The sequence below is a fragment of the Crocodylus porosus genome, unplaced genomic scaffold, assembly GCF_001723895.1.
Source record: "Crocodylus porosus isolate Cpor-Errol unplaced genomic scaffold, CroPor_comp1, whole genome shotgun sequence".
In the NCBI taxonomy this organism is placed as follows: Eukaryota; Metazoa; Chordata; order Crocodylia; family Crocodylidae; genus Crocodylus; species Crocodylus porosus.
In genome coordinates, this window is record NW_017728913.1 from 9735749 (window position 1) to 9753004 (window position 17256).

At 37.3% G+C, this 17256-nt stretch overlaps 1 protein-coding gene across 9 annotated transcripts in view; it reads right to left on the reverse strand.

The window, feature by feature from the left end:
* Positions 1–17256, reverse strand: part of LRBA (LPS responsive beige-like anchor protein) — a 580756-nt gene that overhangs the window by 412871 nt on the left and 150629 nt on the right. For 6 of the 9 annotated variants that reach the window (XM_019534459.1, XM_019534455.1, XM_019534460.1 and 3 more), the window contains exons 30-32: positions 13632–13765; positions 1707–1785; positions 1217–1350 (exon numbers count right to left, since the gene is read on the reverse strand). In XM_019534459.1, coding sequence (XP_019390004.1) covers positions 1217–1350; positions 1707–1785; positions 13632–13765 — 347 coding nt within the window. The remainder of the gene's footprint in view (positions 1–1216; positions 1351–1706; positions 1786–13631; positions 13766–17256) is intronic. The other 3 variants (XM_019534457.1, XM_019534464.1, XM_019534461.1) reach the window with 1 other exon arrangement.

Sequence of the window (17256 nt, forward strand, 5' to 3'; positions counted from 1 at the left end):
TTTACCCCCTCATCCAAGTCACTGATGATGTTGAACAGTGCGGGCCTGAGGACCGAGCCCTGCACAACCCCGCTGCCCACATCCCTCCAGGTAGAAAATGACCCATCCACTACCGCTCTCTGGGTGTGGCCCTCCAGCCAATTGGTGACCCAATTGACTGTGTGGGTGTCGACACCACAGTCCCCCAGTTTCTTAATGAGAACAGGGTGAGAGACAGTGTCGAAGGCCTTCCAAAAGTCCAGGAGGACTATGTCCACTGCTACTCCTGCATCTAAGGATTTGGCGATCTGGTCATAGAAGGCCACTAGGTTGGTCTGACAGGACCTACCTCTAATGAACCCATGTTGGTTGCCCCAAAGCATAATCTCCCCTGCTAGCCCCTTGTGGATACGCGCCAGAATAATTTTCTCAAAAAGCTTGCCCAGGATTGAGGTAAGACTAACTGGCCTATAGTTTCCCGGGTCCTCCTTCCTCCCAAGTTGATGCTGCAGGATCAGGTATTTGCATTATATGCACATATTTAACATGCAAATTATGCATGATCTACTTTTATAGATATGATCGCTATTTCTTAAAAAGAGACTCGGTCACAAATACAATGAAATGCCTCTCAGCACCATGAGCTGGCACCATTTTTTTCATCCCTTTAAGTCTCTCACAAATTTCCCAGCTGTCTGGAACTTTCTCCTCATAGCTGCTATTTGTCAGAGTCTGCTTTTTCTTCCAATAATGCACCAGAAAAACAGCAGCAAATTCATCATAATGCTTTTATATAACTATATATAACTATATACACACACACACACACACACACACACTATATATAGTTATAAATATACTATATATAGTTATAAATATAACTATATGTTGGAGTTATATAACCTATAACTCCAACATGCCGTATTATTAAAGTGTCATAGTCAAGACATTCAGTCTTTCGTTTCTTTTTAGTTAGTGTTTTAACAGTTGACATCAAAGTTAACCTTAATTTCATAGCGGATACCAATATGATGAAGAAATTTTTTTTTTTTTTTTAAATCTGAAAATTGATTAAATATTTCCCATTACTTTAAGGACCAACTGAAATACGACTTCTTTCAAACAGAAAAAACTGCATATAGTTTAGTTTATAGGATTATGTAAACTCCATCTGCTTATATAAAACAGTTTCCTTTAAAGTCCTCAGGTAGAGAAAAAAATGAAAACTGAAACTTACTTGTACCTTCTATCAGCAGCTCTTGCCCGTGGCTACCCAACAGAGTGCGAGAAAGAAATGGAGCAAAATCCACAAAAATCTCTCTTAGAAGTGGGGCAGCCTTTTCCAAAGCATGCTCAAGCCTCTCTGTAATACTAATTAAAAGACATGTGAGGTTAGATGGAGAAGAAAAATCAAAATTCTACAAGAGAAGGAATTATTTTGTTTGAATGGTACACCATCTGTAACTAGAACCCATTTAGCATAATTACATTTTACTGAAGAACCTGATCCAGCAACCTGATCCTTCTATTGAACAACCTGATCCAGCAATCATTTAAAGCAACTGAAAGAGTTTAGTTTCAACAGGTACTGAGTCTTGCTTTCAGTGATTAACCATGCAATGAAAATTCCAAGCGAATACCTTAGCAGAACGTACCAATGAACTACATCATCAAGAAACCGAGAAGCAGCAATGTCACCTTTTGCTGAGGTTAATTAAAGAAATTACCTCATATTTGAGACTGAATCCTCAGGCACTGAAGAAACCGTAGGGACTGATGGTAATTTTGAATTAGATGATCCCTTTCCTACAAAAGAAAGAATAGATTAATCACACAGGAAACACAGGCCAGAGGCTGAGCCCACATAGCTAGAAGCCAAAGATTCATGTTCAAACCCATACATGCTTATCTGCAAATGTGACCTTTGGCAATTAATTTCACCTCTCTGCACCTTGGTTTTCTTTGTACAAATAAAATGTCCCAGCTGCTTAAGTATTAGGTGCATTTCAACCAACATTCATTAAAAATTCTCTAGCTTAATCACGAATTAATTGACTATAGTCCAGCAGCCTGTTTTATGAAAGAAAACCAGACTAAAGAAATACAATGGTCCTTCTGGTCTTAGAATATACAAATATTTGTGAAGTAATTTAAACATATATACATGTTAAGTGTATCTTCATATTGAGTCCTGGTATTTAATCCAACTTATTCTGCACAGCACATGCAGCCTTAACTTTGCCTCATTGTGTATAAATACATTAACTCCACAACAACCCGGTCTCATTCAGTGTTTGAAATGAGCAGTTCTCTCTTCATGAGTATCAGTATTGTTTTCTCCTCATAATTCAGTGTGTGGTCTCAAGGCTAATTTTCTGCATACCCCTCAAGCCCTACCTTGAAAAAAAATTAGTAATTTCCTCATGGGCTTTTTTATGTGCTTATGACTATGGTATTTGATAGTAGTGCTAGAGTGATGTTGTAGCTGTAATGGTCCAGATATTATGCAAGACAAGGATTTCTTAGGGCGATGTCTTTTATTGGACCAACTATGGAGCTGGAAGAGAGAGTCAGACAAACCTTTGAATGGTATTTAAGGAATTTATTAATGTCTGCAAAACAATTTTCAAAAAAATTCCATAGGATGAGTGGGTATTTTTATCCTTTTTATAATATGAATGATGAACTAAGCTGATTTGGCCCTTTTATAATATGAATGATGGACTAAGCATCCACTAATTTTGGATGCTTTTGTTGAGACTTTTAGCACTTGACTGTTCAAAGTACTTTGCACTTCATACGTTCAAAATACAGTATAGTAAAGCATCAACCTACACTGCAGATGCAACCTGCATTGTATTACTTAACTCTTCTGTAAATTAGACCCCTGGGATCAAAAGTTAGGGATACAGAAAATGAGAAACATTCAATTAGCAAGCACTTATGAAAAGCTTGGTTTACATAGCATCATTTAAGAATCCTGTGGCAGGGAGGAATGTGATCCAGTTACTCTGCGACATTATCCTAACTGCCCTTAACAGTGAGACTGTCCCTTTCTCCTCCAGCAATTCCCTGACTTATTCCCTACACACCTTCCAATTTCAGCAATAACGAGATACAAAAATCCTATTGGTAGCAAGTAACTTGTTCAATATACAACCATGACCCAGTTCTTTCCATGTACTGAATGAGGACAAAGATACTATGTGATCATATAATTAAAGGCTGCATTACAAAGTATAAATGTAAGGTGGCTGAATTAAGGTTGCAGAGATCCCTCTAAATTTAGTACCACCTCACTTTAGAGATATCAACATTATACTACTACTAAAGCTCTTTTAATGTGGAGTGCTGTGTGTGTTCGTAATTTTTTTTTAATTAAAAAAATCTTGTTGCATCATAGTGACACACAACTAATCAGCGAGCACACAGGAGCTTTTCAAAGGCCTGCAACTTGGCCAAATTTGGGCACATTTTTCATGGGGATGACAACAGGCACACTGTCTGACAAAAGACCAGTCTTCTATCAAAATTTAAATCCTGTCCCAAAACACATAAGAATTAGAGCTTCCCAAGAAAACTATGCAAAATTTTTCAATGTGAGCAAGAACAAAAATATTTTTCCATAGCTTAGTTCTTATAAATACCTGAGCAATTTTCACTGAAATTAAAACAAAATAAAAACTCTACACATAGTCTGCAGCAGACAGCTGATGTGGAAAGTTTCAGCCCAAAAGTTTGAAATTTGACAAGGGATAAGCAACTGGAAATTGATCCAAAAAAATAAGCATTCAGACAACCTTAATAATAGTACTTGCAGCCCTATTATAATTTTTTTTTTTTTAAATATCAGACATGCCCCTCTTAACAACAGAAACAGATAACCTAAGTGGTAGCCTGCGTACAAACATTAAGGTACTGTTCTCAAATGTAGTCAGAGCCAATACCTATAACAGGGTTAAAAAGCATAACATTTGTTTCAATTTAGGACCAGTTTCAAACAAGGGACCAAAACTGTGGTGGGTAAAATTAGTACCTGCAACCTTTGCTTTTCTCTAGTACTTTACTGTGGAGTCCATTATTTGATTTGTGTGCATTATTTTGAAAATTCTGAAGAACAGAGAGAGTTGGGTGGGTGATATAAATTGGGTAGTGTGAAAGTGAGTGATTGATTATATGGCAACAAGGAACAAGTTCGATCACTTAACCTCTAATTTCTAGACATTACCATTTTTCATTTTGAAGGTGTGGTATTCTTGTAAAGAAAATATAATATTGTACCTGGAGTTAGCTGGATTTAGTTGAAAGCATGTTTTTAACTGGGTTGCTTTTTGCATCTCTTTTTTGTGAGTAGCTGTCAGTTCATATACATGATTATCCTTTCTTCCTTTTTAAAACTGAACTCCTCTGAATGCTTTTATTACTTTCCCATGTTTAAAACAAAAAATGTACACTTAGTACAAAAAAAGATCAAATGACATGGTAAATATTGTAGGCTAGCCTGAGGCTAGTAAAATACAAGAGATGCACAACAAAAACAGTTAACAAATTAGACTCTGAGGTTGCATCCTGCTCCACACTCCACCTAACTTCAGAGGAGCATAACTAACCACCTGTTGTACTCATGGAAGAGATGCAAGATGCACTAACAGTGTGAATCTTTCTTGACACTGAATTCCATCAGTTGACTCAAATACTCTGGAAAGTACTATAATATACCCTGTCATTTACTTCACTGATTGACTCCTGATAAATTTCTCAAATTGCATAACAGGGATTAAACTGGTCTAAGCAGTTTTCTTTTAAAATATTTATAATGCAAACATGTTAAGACTTCAACTTTGGCAGGGCTGAGAAGAGGAACACTAACATGGAGATTTAGAAATTCCTGATTTCAAAGAACAATACCGGATGGAACTACTGTATATAAGCTCTTAAAAGAAGCTACCTCCAGATGCACGGGAAAGGACTGATACTTCCAACTCCTGGGAACCCAAGGTCAAGCCCCTTTTACTTATTCTTTAAGATCCACAAACCTGACAACCAACAATGCCCTATTCTCTCTTGCACTGGCACCATCACAGAGGGGAGTTTCTGGCTACATTGACTCTATCCTATTCCATATGTCACTAGAGATGTCAGCTATTTGGAGGACACCACAAATGTCCTAAAAAAGTAAAGTTCCATTGCACTTTCCCACTTGGTTCTCACACAAAACTATTTCAGATGTGGAGGCTCCCTATACCTATAAAAGAATGGCACTGCCATGGGCATGCACCTGGCCCGAAATATGCCAAAACATTTTTATGACAGACATGAAAGTCAACTTCCTCTGTAGCTTCCCTCTTTTCCCCCTGGTATGAGACATTGATAACATTCATCACATTCATCACATGTACAAGGAATCTCTTGAGAAATTCTACCAGGACTAACTTCTACCTTTCCATCAAACTGACTCTGGAATACTCTACCCAATATATTCTCTTCATAAATACCACTGTGAAAGTTCAGTAGTCACATCATCACCACATTGCACCAGAAACAAACTGTCCAACTACAGCTACCTTCAAACCACCAGCTTTCATGCTAAAGCACACCACTAGATCCATCATCTACAGCCAGCTGTACCTGCTCCAATCCATTGACCAGAATGTACACCCAAAAGCTGTGAAGTTGAGATTCTTATACTTACAATACAATCTGAAAACCATAGCTACTGAAATCAGCAAAGCCAGACCCCTCTTTGACCTGTTACGGTACCAACCACATGACAAGGACAATAAAAGCCCACTTATTGTCACCTAAACCCTCCCGTTCGAACAACTTAGAAACATCATTAATAGCTTCCAACCCCTCCTGTAAAATGATGACTAACTCAAGGCCACACTGGGGGAGAAGCCTGTCCTGACTTACAAGTATCCTCTAAAAGGATCACTCCAGCAAGAGACTATTTATCTAACACCTATGCTTGTCAATCCACCAAGCTATGCAACAGACCCAGACGCCCTCATCAATACAGGCCAAATCAACACTGGACTAAAATATCCAGGGCTTAATTCACCTATTCCTCTATCATCGTATATGCCATTCACCTGCTTTTGTAGGCAAATATCTCTGTTCCTTTCTATCTAGTACCCCTACCCTCTCCTCTGAGCCTCCAGACTGATCCAAGTCCATGGATGCCAGCTGAGGCCCTGTGAGGTCCAGTTCAGGCCCGCAGGGGTTGATCCAGTCTACAGAGAAGCCCACACCACTCATCTGCCCTGTGAAGCCAAAATCTTAAGCAACACTAAATTAGTCTAAGGTGACAATTGGCCTTGCCAATCTAGGAAGTGAAAAAAAAACATAAAAAACTAAAAATGTAAGGTTCAATTTACACAGTGTTCTTCACATATACAACTCACTTTACAAAGCATTCCCTTGTGTGTGCATAAAATTTATAATAAATTGATCGTTATCTGTTAGAAAGTTGTCAAAACCTGATTATGAAAGGTATAACCGAATGAAGCGTTACAGCATTACAACAGCATTCTGTTAAGTTTTAAGTACCTTCAAACATCCAGGAAAGATTGGAGATATTCTAGTATTTTTTACCAAAAAAAAACACCTCTAAAAGAATGAGAGAAATCTATTAATAATCTTCCAGGTAAGTGTAGAATACGTCATCAAGAAGCTAACCAAGGGCTATCATTAGCAAAAGCATTGGTAATGTAAAGAAAATTATTACTGATGATAATCACTGCTTTTCCTCTTAGAACCTAAAAACTAGTTATGCAAAACAAAGACTAAATGTTAACCATAAGACTATACTAGACTATGTTGTACTATACTGCATGAAGTTTAAAATAAAGGAATCAATCACCAAGTTCAAATGCCAACACAGAAAGGGAAAACTGTGCAGTTTGTGTATGTGAATATTATAAGATGGGCCCCCATAGAAACTGTCGCTATTTAAAGGATACATATGGCCTCACTGTTTTCAGTCTTTTTGAGGCCACATTCCACATTCAAATGTTTCAGCAAATGGACTACCTTGCTTTTTACCAGAGCAGAGAATTCTAGTTCTGTTATGTATAAATAAATGTGTGGTTGATTTCCAACAAATCATTTTTTTCTGCAAGATCTTTTCCAGAAAATAATAAATATAATTAGTAAATCCCATTTTCATTTCTTTCTTTTGGCAAAAAAAAAAGTATATTTTCATCCACAGCACACATGTGTAACTGCAGTAGCTACTTCAAACATGTGGAACCAAACTGACTTATCTCTTTCTTATCCTTTCACTGATAAACTGGCTCCTTCAAACTGACAGTTTTACAGACATTCACAAGAACATAAAAGAAAATGCAAATAGATCATCTGTCTAGCACCTTTCTAGTGAAAGCTTATTGTTTATTCAAGGTCCCCAAGGGTCTAAACAAATGTTTCTAGCAATAAAATGTTATTAAAGAAACTCCTTTTCCAACAAACCAGATTTGTATTTTTGTATGTATTCACACAAAGGCAATATATACACACACACTATGTGTTATACAATATTTAGTAAAATTGGAATAAGAGGCTGAAAATGGGGAGAAACCAACTATCTCTCTTTAATTTTGCACTAGATACAAAACAAAAATATAAAACCCACCCTTTTAAAGGGAATATCTGGTAAACTAATGAACCAGTTCAAAAAATAAGTTTCCTGTGCATACAGACAGACTTGAATGAAAGGTTTTACAAGCTAATATAAAGGATCTGTTACATAAACACATCTGCCTGCTAAACCAAAACAGATTTCATAAAACAATAGCTTGCTTACTCAAGTAAGCTTGCTTTAAAAATAGTTTTTGGTATTGAAATAATGTTTAACACTATTTTGTGCATATCTATAAAACATCTATCAGTACTAGATAAGATAAAGTGACAGTGACTCTTGTTCATTACTCCTCATCCACTGCTGCCATGTTCCAAGCAGTTTCTAGACTGACTTAACACTCAGTGTAGAAGTGAACAAGCTCTTTATTGCTTGCATCTTCTTAATGTACAGTAAATTTATGTCTGCACTTCCTATCCCAAGACTTCAAGTAGTTTTTGCTTACCTGCAAAGCAGTCAGACTTATTCCCACTTTAGAGACACAAACAGAAGCACAAGAACTTAAATTGTCATTGCCAAGAACCCAAAAGTCCTGAATCCCAGCTGTCTGTGTTAACCATCCTTTTCATACATTTCCCTGCAGGATTTTCTTTCCTCCATTTAATTTCTCTATCTTAAATACCACTTCTGCTTTTGATCTTTTATAATCCTCTTTCCCTATGCACTGGCTCTTCACAAACTGAAGATACCTCTCAAACAAAGAAGTCATAGTGCTGACAACCATTCCCCAATTATTGCTGCACTGAAATGCAAAGTACAGGTGAGAGTGCAGGAAAGAGCCAGGAGCAGTCTGTAGTAGGTGGCTGAAGTTCTTCATGCACAGTATATCTCCTGAGTGACATTTTGGTTAGCAATGGCAAATGACAGCAAGACTAAGAGTGGAACTGGAACTCCACTTGAGTGACATGTGATAGCATTACTATAAACTATTCCAGCATGGTACCTCACCTTTTAAAATCACATTTGAATAAGGATATGGAAATGCATAGCATGTAGTAAGACAAAAACAAACTTCAACTCTGCATGTCTTACAGGAGAACAACCGATAAAAGGTAGGCAAAGTTCTGGAAAAACACAGTGGGACCAGGAGCACCCACAGAAAACAGGCTAGGAAATGAAAGATTCCATAAAGAGAATGGATCAAACAAATGGGCATCAGTGTACAACAGTTAAAAATCACTTGTAGGAAGACTAAGTGCTTCAAACAAAATATTATAATCAGAACACATACCAACTTCACCACCTTTCAATAGTCCGGCATTTCATAGTAAAATGGACTAGTTTCCCAGATCCTACACTTAAGGTACATCTTTATAATTTCTTATACAGTTCCTCCACACCATATCCAAGCAAGCAAAGATTATATTGCACTACTCTAGGCACTCTCCCCCTCTATGACAGTTCTCAGTCATTTTGGTTTGTTTCACAAAATTTGCAATTTATTAGGGGCTGGCACACCCTGCTTACATCTTTGATTAGAGCTCTTCCATTCATAATTAATTAATGAGATTTTAAGTTGAAAATTAGTAACCAAGTCCTGCACCTCATTTTACACAGTGTTGGTAGTTCTACTGAAGTCGAAGAGAGTGCAGTGTGTAAAGTTTAATAGGTGTGTAAATCTCTGAAGGATCACAGCCTTGGGTTCTTTATCACAGGGGAATAACTTACGGCGTTTTCCAACACCAACTCCACTGCAGATTCATCTGTTGATCTCCTCAGGTGTGCACACAAGAACAACCCACAGCTATTCCATGCAGCAGTTTCAGACTAACAAAATTTGGAGACTGGGAGTATTCTGAGGCAATGAATAGTAACTACCCTGCAGCATAGTGCTTCTAGCCTAGACAAAGGCCCTGTCTGTCCTGGAAGGGAAAATGCTATTTGCAGCATCTATTTTTTAAGATGGGTCAAGCAAGCAACCCTTTTGAGAAAAACTGGGGTTTTTTTTAATTATGGAAGAACAGCTATTAGTTAGAGGTTATTTTTAAATGTTTTATAAAGTCTTGATGTGGAAGAATGCAAATTGTGTTTGCTGGGCAGTTAAGTAATCTGAAGCTTTTGTTTTGTGAGGGTTTTTTTTTTCCAGAATGACCAGGTAAATGTGCCTGCAACTAATATTAGGCTGAACCCATTTTTTCTATAGCTAATGACTTTCATAAACAGAGCCAGAAATTACAAAGTGATAAAAATTGTGACGGCATACATTAGGTTGCTTATTTTTATAGTAATAGAAATGGCTATTATTCATTTATTGCTGTCTTTCTTTTCCCACATACCACAAGGATAAAGTCCACACAGAGGAGTATTTAAAACTTAACAGTATGTGATTTACATAATCAACACTAACACAAATTACTTTAGTTTAACATATTTTATATCATTGCTAACTTATATTTCCATTTAATCACTATTTTTTTAAACTGATTTCCAAAATATATAGACTCATGTTTTAATCAGCTTTAGGCATGATTTCATGCATCACTTAAGTTTTTCCTTCTAATTAATTAGACTGCCAGTCCAAACATGTCTGGTATTTTTAATCCTGCTTAGTTTCTTTTTACGCGTATCATTTTAGATTAGAAGTCTAATTTTTGCCAACACTTCCAGACATTCTGGAAGTTACACTGCTGCAAAATTACACCATTATTGTTTTTGTCTGGATTACTTATACATGTTAGAGTAAAGCAGCATTTCATATATTCCCAGATCAATCTTACCAAAAAAAAATCCCAAGCCTGCTAGCTGAATTCCTGGTTTGCTCCCAAGTAAAAGTACTTAAATATTTGCCAATATACAATAACCTAGGATCTATTTAACTTAGGAAAACATATAATAGCTAGCATTTTAACAAACAAATTCAATGTAACCAAGGATCTAACTCTGTTAAAAACATTTTAGTGGCTCATGGTTAACTTTATCCTCCCTCTAGAACTATGACATGTATTTAAAACACAACCAATTTTCCTAGTCTAGACATTGCCTAAACTAGCAAACTGCTATCTCCTGCAATTTTAGTGATAGACCCGAATTTCCTCTCTGTATCAAACAGTAAGAAGGTATTGAATTTCAAAAAGCTTTTTCCTTTCCTATATCACGGTTGCAACCAGATCTGCACAACTCCCTCATGTAACCTTGCAAGGAGTTAAAGACGACAGAGTTGACAAATACACACACTAGAGAACTGAGGAAGGGGTTTTCTGGGCTTTTTTAATTCCGATACAAGATTAGCAAGGCAGAGAAGCAATTAGCTCCCCAGTACAAAGAATTGCCTAGCAAGCACTTAAAGATGGAAGCTTCCTTGATACAGGGATTTGGTTCAGGACAAAGCCTTAGCGTGCAATTTGGTGATTCTGCTGGGCAATGACAACCATGAGCACACACACAGCCTTAGCACTGTACAATGATTGACCAAAAAACCTTTAGCAAGTTGCTCTTTGTGAGCAAAACTTTAAAAAAATGCACTTGAATGGGAAACTACAGAACAAGAAATCATCCACTGACTGGACCATGTTAAGTATCGTCTAAGCCAGGAGCTAGCAACCTTTTTCAAGCTGTAAGCCAGAACAAACCAGCTCCAGTTCGACACGGGTCAGGTGGCTTCCACAGTGCGTCAGCGGCAAAAGGCTTTCCCTGTGCCCCTGCCAGCACCACACAGCTGGGAGCTGTGCTCGCACCACTGCTGCTTCTTTCATCACCCCCACTGCCCAGATGTGGTGAGAGCACAGCTTTTAGCTGGCAGCAAGCTGCCCTGGGGCCCAGATGCAGGGAGTAGAGATGGTAATGTGGAAGCAGCCTCCAGCTCCCTGGCCCTGGGACAGCCACCCTCAGGCTAAGATCTGCACCCACACTGTCACTGTTTTTCCCAGCCTACCCAGATCCAGCTCCCCAGATACAGCGCAAGTACAGCTTCCACCCAAAAGGGCGCTGTGCCAGGGCTAGGGAGCTGGAAGCTGCTTCTGTGCTGCTGCCATTTTTCCCCCTACAACCTGCCTCTAGTGCAGGTCCCCACCAAGTAGAAGTTGTGTCCACACTCTACATCTTGGGGAAGGTGAAGGTGATGAACAGTAGCAGTGGCGTAGGCACAGTTTCCAGCTCCCCAGGCCTGGCACAGCACAGCCCAGAGCAAGTACAGGTAAAGCTCTGAAGCCCCATGGGCTGTAACCAGTGGCTCTGCAAGCCATATGTTCCTAACCCCGTCTTAAAACAAAAATTATGGATTTTTATCCCTTTACCCAGATTACCTTTTATAACCCCCCAAGTCCCCTCAATGAGTTAACCGCTTTGTTCTTCTCTCTCCTGTCCATCTTACCTCTCCCAGCAGTACCCCTTTCTTCTTCCTCCTTCTTTCCTACCCTTTGGATTCTAGTTACAGCTTTCTATTTAGAATCTCAGCTTCCTTCAGTCCCATTGTAGGACCTGATGAAGTAATTCTTGCTTACTTCTGTATGCATCTATGGATTTAGTTAGTCTATAAAGTTCAAATTTACCCTGCCTTCTGACTATATAGGTTAAACATCTATTTATCTTCCATATAGAAAGGCTAGAGTACCTCAGAGATCATTTCTTTATCGGTGACCCACCCTACTGTCTATCCTCACTGAAGACTAACAACGGTAATTATCCAGTGTATGGACATCCATACATTTGGAGCTGTTTCAAAAGGCAGCAGCTGTTATGTTCTTATTGTTACATGTGGACAAGACAGGAATGATTCAAGCTAAGCAAAACCACTCCAACTTTAAACATGGCTTCATCTGGTTTCAGAGTTGGAGCAGTTTTGCTACATTCAAATCATTCTATTCATTATATTCAAATCATTCTATTCGTTATGTGTGGACAAACCTGGAACATAATGACTGCTGCCCTTTTGAAATACTCCCTTTTTGGATCAGCTCCAAATGCAAAAATATGCATACCCTCAGGACATCAGCTGTGCAAAGTTGACACCAGGTTAAGATATTTGAAGTCCTTCTACACCTTTTTGGACCCATTATTAGTGGAAAGATCTTTAATTGAACTACAATTTACAAATGTCAAGATTTTTTTTTACTCAACTGGGAAAAACCTTTTAAAAATAAAAAAAAATACTCTGAAGTAGGAAGCTATTACAATATATTAGGATTGCAATTCTTATGCTAATTATGACTAACTTCTGCTTTTTAACAATCTCCCTTTTTTCAGAAAACAATCATTTTAGAATTATGGAAAGTACTGTTTAAAACAATCAGACATTTGTATTTGTTTTGTCTTATGGGAAAACAAGAGAATACAATCAAGTTAAAGGAAGAAAATGCGGAATAAAGAAAAAAATGTATATATACACACTGTATACAGCTTGTAGACTTTAATGTTACCAGTGGTCAATGAGAAATACTGTAAGAGGATTCTTACTTTAAAAAGAAGTTAGCTTTGTAAGCTTGTGCAACCACAACATGCAAGTAAAGAATGATTACAGTAATCAAGCTTTATGTTTTAAGGTGCAAGTTGATCACTGGTAAAGTCTCAGAAAGCAATTTTCTTTTTTTCTACCCACATGAAACCATTGCAAAATGAGCTAGATTCAACAGAGGCATTTTGTCTTCTTCTGAAGTATTGTTACTGGCTTTTGTTAGAGACAGGATAACAAGCAGCTTTGGAAGCCACTGTGATGTAGGTACAGGACACATGGCATGTGCAAAGCAGCTTGCAGGATCTTGGCCTCAGAGGCATAATACTCTGATCTGGTAACATAACACTTGTTATACCAGAAATACTGAGGCAGCAAGAGTTTCTAGATATAGCATCATTCCAATAGTAATTAAGACACATTTTAACAACAGGAAAAAAAGCGATATTTTTGTAAGTGTGGTAGAATTTAAAAGAGAACAAGTTCTTCACTTTCCTATTCTCATAATGGAAAAATAACTTGCATTGTCAGAGTAGTCCCTCATTCATATAGATTCTACTTATAGACAATTTCATTTCCATCATCTTTTCACTTTTTGTTAGACCATCCTTATTTACTCTGACTCACCAGGAGATTCCCTTGTCAGGTCTGGGGCCTGCGCCGAGTCTAGCGAAGAAACCACACTCACTGCATGTGTGGGTAGATTTGTAGTAGCTGCAGAAGAGGAACCAGTTGACTTCTTTGGAGGTACAACAACACTCCTACAGACGAAATTCACAAAGTCAGTGAACAAGTACCATTTTAAGATTCATCCTATTATTTACAAACATGAGAAATGACATGTCTGCTTTGCCCTACGTTTTCTGTCTCAAAATATGCACAAAAGCTTTCTCTGTGTCCTTCCTTCCCATTCACTCTCTCTCTCTTTTTGTTTTTAAAAGTATAGCTCTACTATTCAATTCCAAAACTGTAGCCAGCTAAAACTATGGGGTCAGATGCATACTGAGGGAAGGAGTTATTTTGGGATCCAAGCTGGTTCCTATAAAAGTGGATTTTTATTTTGTAATTACTCATATTGGGATTTAAGTATAACACTATCCCTTAACACAGGTCATGACAGAAGGATGCAAAATGTCCCTAGATACCAAGGTTTTCTAAATGAAAACAGTGTGGTATATTACTTCAGTTCTACTTTAGTATAGAAGATCTTTGATTGGCATAGTCTTTTATTGTAATTAAAAGCCATCCAAAAATGCTGATGTATAATACCAACATTAATGTCTGCACTAAACTTCAACTAGAACTTATGCAGCATTAAAATGTGAATGTGTCTGAACAAATTAAGTTTACTTATTAAATCAGAGTTGAAGATACAACCCTTATTTCTTACATAAGCTAAATTTCAGGCATTATATTCAACAATAATCATGACACAAGAGGAATAGATGTAAAACGTCAAAGTTCAGCATTGAGATTTATCTGGTACATTACTCAGACATCTATTTATGCTATACCACTTTCAATTAAATTGTAGTACTTTATTCCAAATACCTAAAAGACCTTGCTAAGCAAACGGATAAGCATACGTTAAAGGAATTTTTAATTGCAAGTTAGCTCCATAAACATGCAAAAACCTAGCTAATGAGGTAAAGAGTACAGCTGATATATAATGCACTCCCACAGCAGCGCTTACTTTTAATTACCTGGTGTTAACTGTAAGCCAAAAGTCTTCAACATTCAATTTATTTAATCACATCTTTTGTTGACAGTAGTATTACTACACTGAAAGTATTCCCTTAATAGCTTTAAAGTATTCATTTTCTAAATAAAAGTTACTTAGAAACTTGATCCAAATTCAGGTGTGGTAACAGGAATGGAAGAGGTTTTTCTATACTTTTAAACAATTTTAGTTAAAGAAAAAAGGGTGGGGGGGAAATCACAGTTGGCTTTCTCTTTCAGTCCAATGGATGTCACTGAAGCTAGACTGTGTTACTGATTAAATCAACCTCGCTAATGCCAGGAGCAGGCAGCCCCCATACTTGTGGACAGCCTGTGTCACATCATTATAAGGGTGACTGCTAATGTTAACTATATACTAAAAAATAGAAGCAACAGCCACCTGAGCCCCAAGCCACAACAGTGAGCTCAAACCATGAATTTCCCTATTACATACATGAGTGTATTAGGAACATGTACTGCATATTAGGAAAAAAAAATTTATATCAATCTATACACTGTTTGCTAAATTATACATGCATTCCTATTAAGCTTTGTATTACAGCGTATAAGAAAAGCAATACCTCCCCTCCACCACTGAAATGCAACACCTTGGTTGCATTACTGCTCTTCTGTATTGCAAGCTCAAAAACAGGAAGGTGGTGGAAGACCAATATAAAATTTACAGGGTTTTAGGGATATGGGTATACTATTAGTATTTCAATGTGTCCCCAGCATCTGAGACCCCCACAGTTAAGTTTTATGTACATTTCCTTGTGGGATTTAAGTTGTTTTATTGTCAAGTTTTTCAATAAAATAGTAAACTAAGAAAGCTCCCCAAGTGCCTTGAGGTCTAAAAACATTTTAGAAATGCAGATGTGTTCACATGGGCTGCATCAAATATTATTGTAAAACCTGGAAACAGCAGTTTTCTTACCCCAAAAGATTTACAGTAGCACTCTATCTAGTTGCTACTAACAAAAACAATTTGTTTTACAACAAAATTGGATAGGATCCAATATAATTCAAAACAATACATGAGTTACAGTTGGTGACACATTCTGGATCTGTTAGGACTTTGAACAACATAGTTATTATGATGCACTGAAAATAGTCTCTTTTTATAGTTGTTTTATTTTGCCTACATTGCCAATGCAATTAGCTTCAGAACAAAATATCTCCTGTATTCTCTCTCTTTTTAAATTTATTTCTTTTGAATTAAACTGTTAAACCGTCTAAAGTCAGTCAGAATTCACAGGAAACAAATAAGCAGGTCTTGCACCCTCTAAATGCCTGTGAAAACTACAACTAACTGCAAAGCTGCTTCCACTAAAGGGTCTCCAAGGAATTATGAAGCATCTGTCTTCTCAAGGTCTGCACGGGAATTCTTACAGTAGTGTACATAAGTGTCTGATAACATTCCATTCATTTTAGATCTTATAATCTTCCCCCTTTTTGGACCAAGAACATACAAAGTAAGTTTTGATTTAGAAGGAATTTTAGAAAAATGTTATATTTTTTTTTTAACTAGTAATTTATAAGGAAAGTACTTCCATAGCAAGTATTGACCCCAAAAACTGATGCTACTCATTGCTGAAAGCTCTGGTACACAGCTAAGATTGACCAACAGTAATATATAACCTTCTGCAATATCAAATCCACCTATATTTGAAACCTCAAAAAGCAGGTGGTGGGGGTGGGAAGAAGAGGTAGCAGCATCTCTTATACCACATATTCCCACATAATCCTTCACTTTGCCCCTCTGCAGCTGACAACTGACACTAGGAAAAAAACAGTCCTGACTCTTGAAAGTTTAAAGTATAGAAAAACCTGTGATAGAGCTAAAAAAAGATAAGGAATACAAGCCCTGACATGCTAGAAGTTACAGAAACTGCCTCTCGCTTAGAGTTGCTCAAAGAAGTTTCTCCTTTCCCTGTCTAAGCCAAGCTTTTCACAGTAAGCATCTACTGCCTAAAGATTTTATTTTACTTTTTATTGAAAAGCCAAATAAATAAAATGTTTTAGACACACAAAAGTAAAATGCCACCAGGATGCCACAATGCACAAGGCCATAGTAGTTTCAGGGCTTCAGAACCCGTTCTTTTCCATGAGCTGGGTTGCATCATGGGAAGGACTGCAATGGGCCCAAAAGTTTTATGTAAGAAATCTCTGAACACACTCTGCTCTCAGCCAATCACAATCACCATGAGCTCCTGTGTCAAAATTCAAAATGAAATCTCAAAAAGAATTAAGTGAAATATTAAAATACATAATATCTCACTTTCATAACAAAGCTTTATCACACCCCAATATTTAAAAAAATAATGTTTAAATTACTGCATTCTGTATGTAATCTATTTGTTCTGCACAACTTTCTTTTTATACACACATAGTTATGTAAAAATACTGGTACAGATGCACCTAATATGCAAACACACCTGTACTCTGTGAATTTATGTGTGTACACACACACACACACACACACACACACACACACACACGGAAGAGGGAAATGAAGAGGGAAAAATAGGAGAAC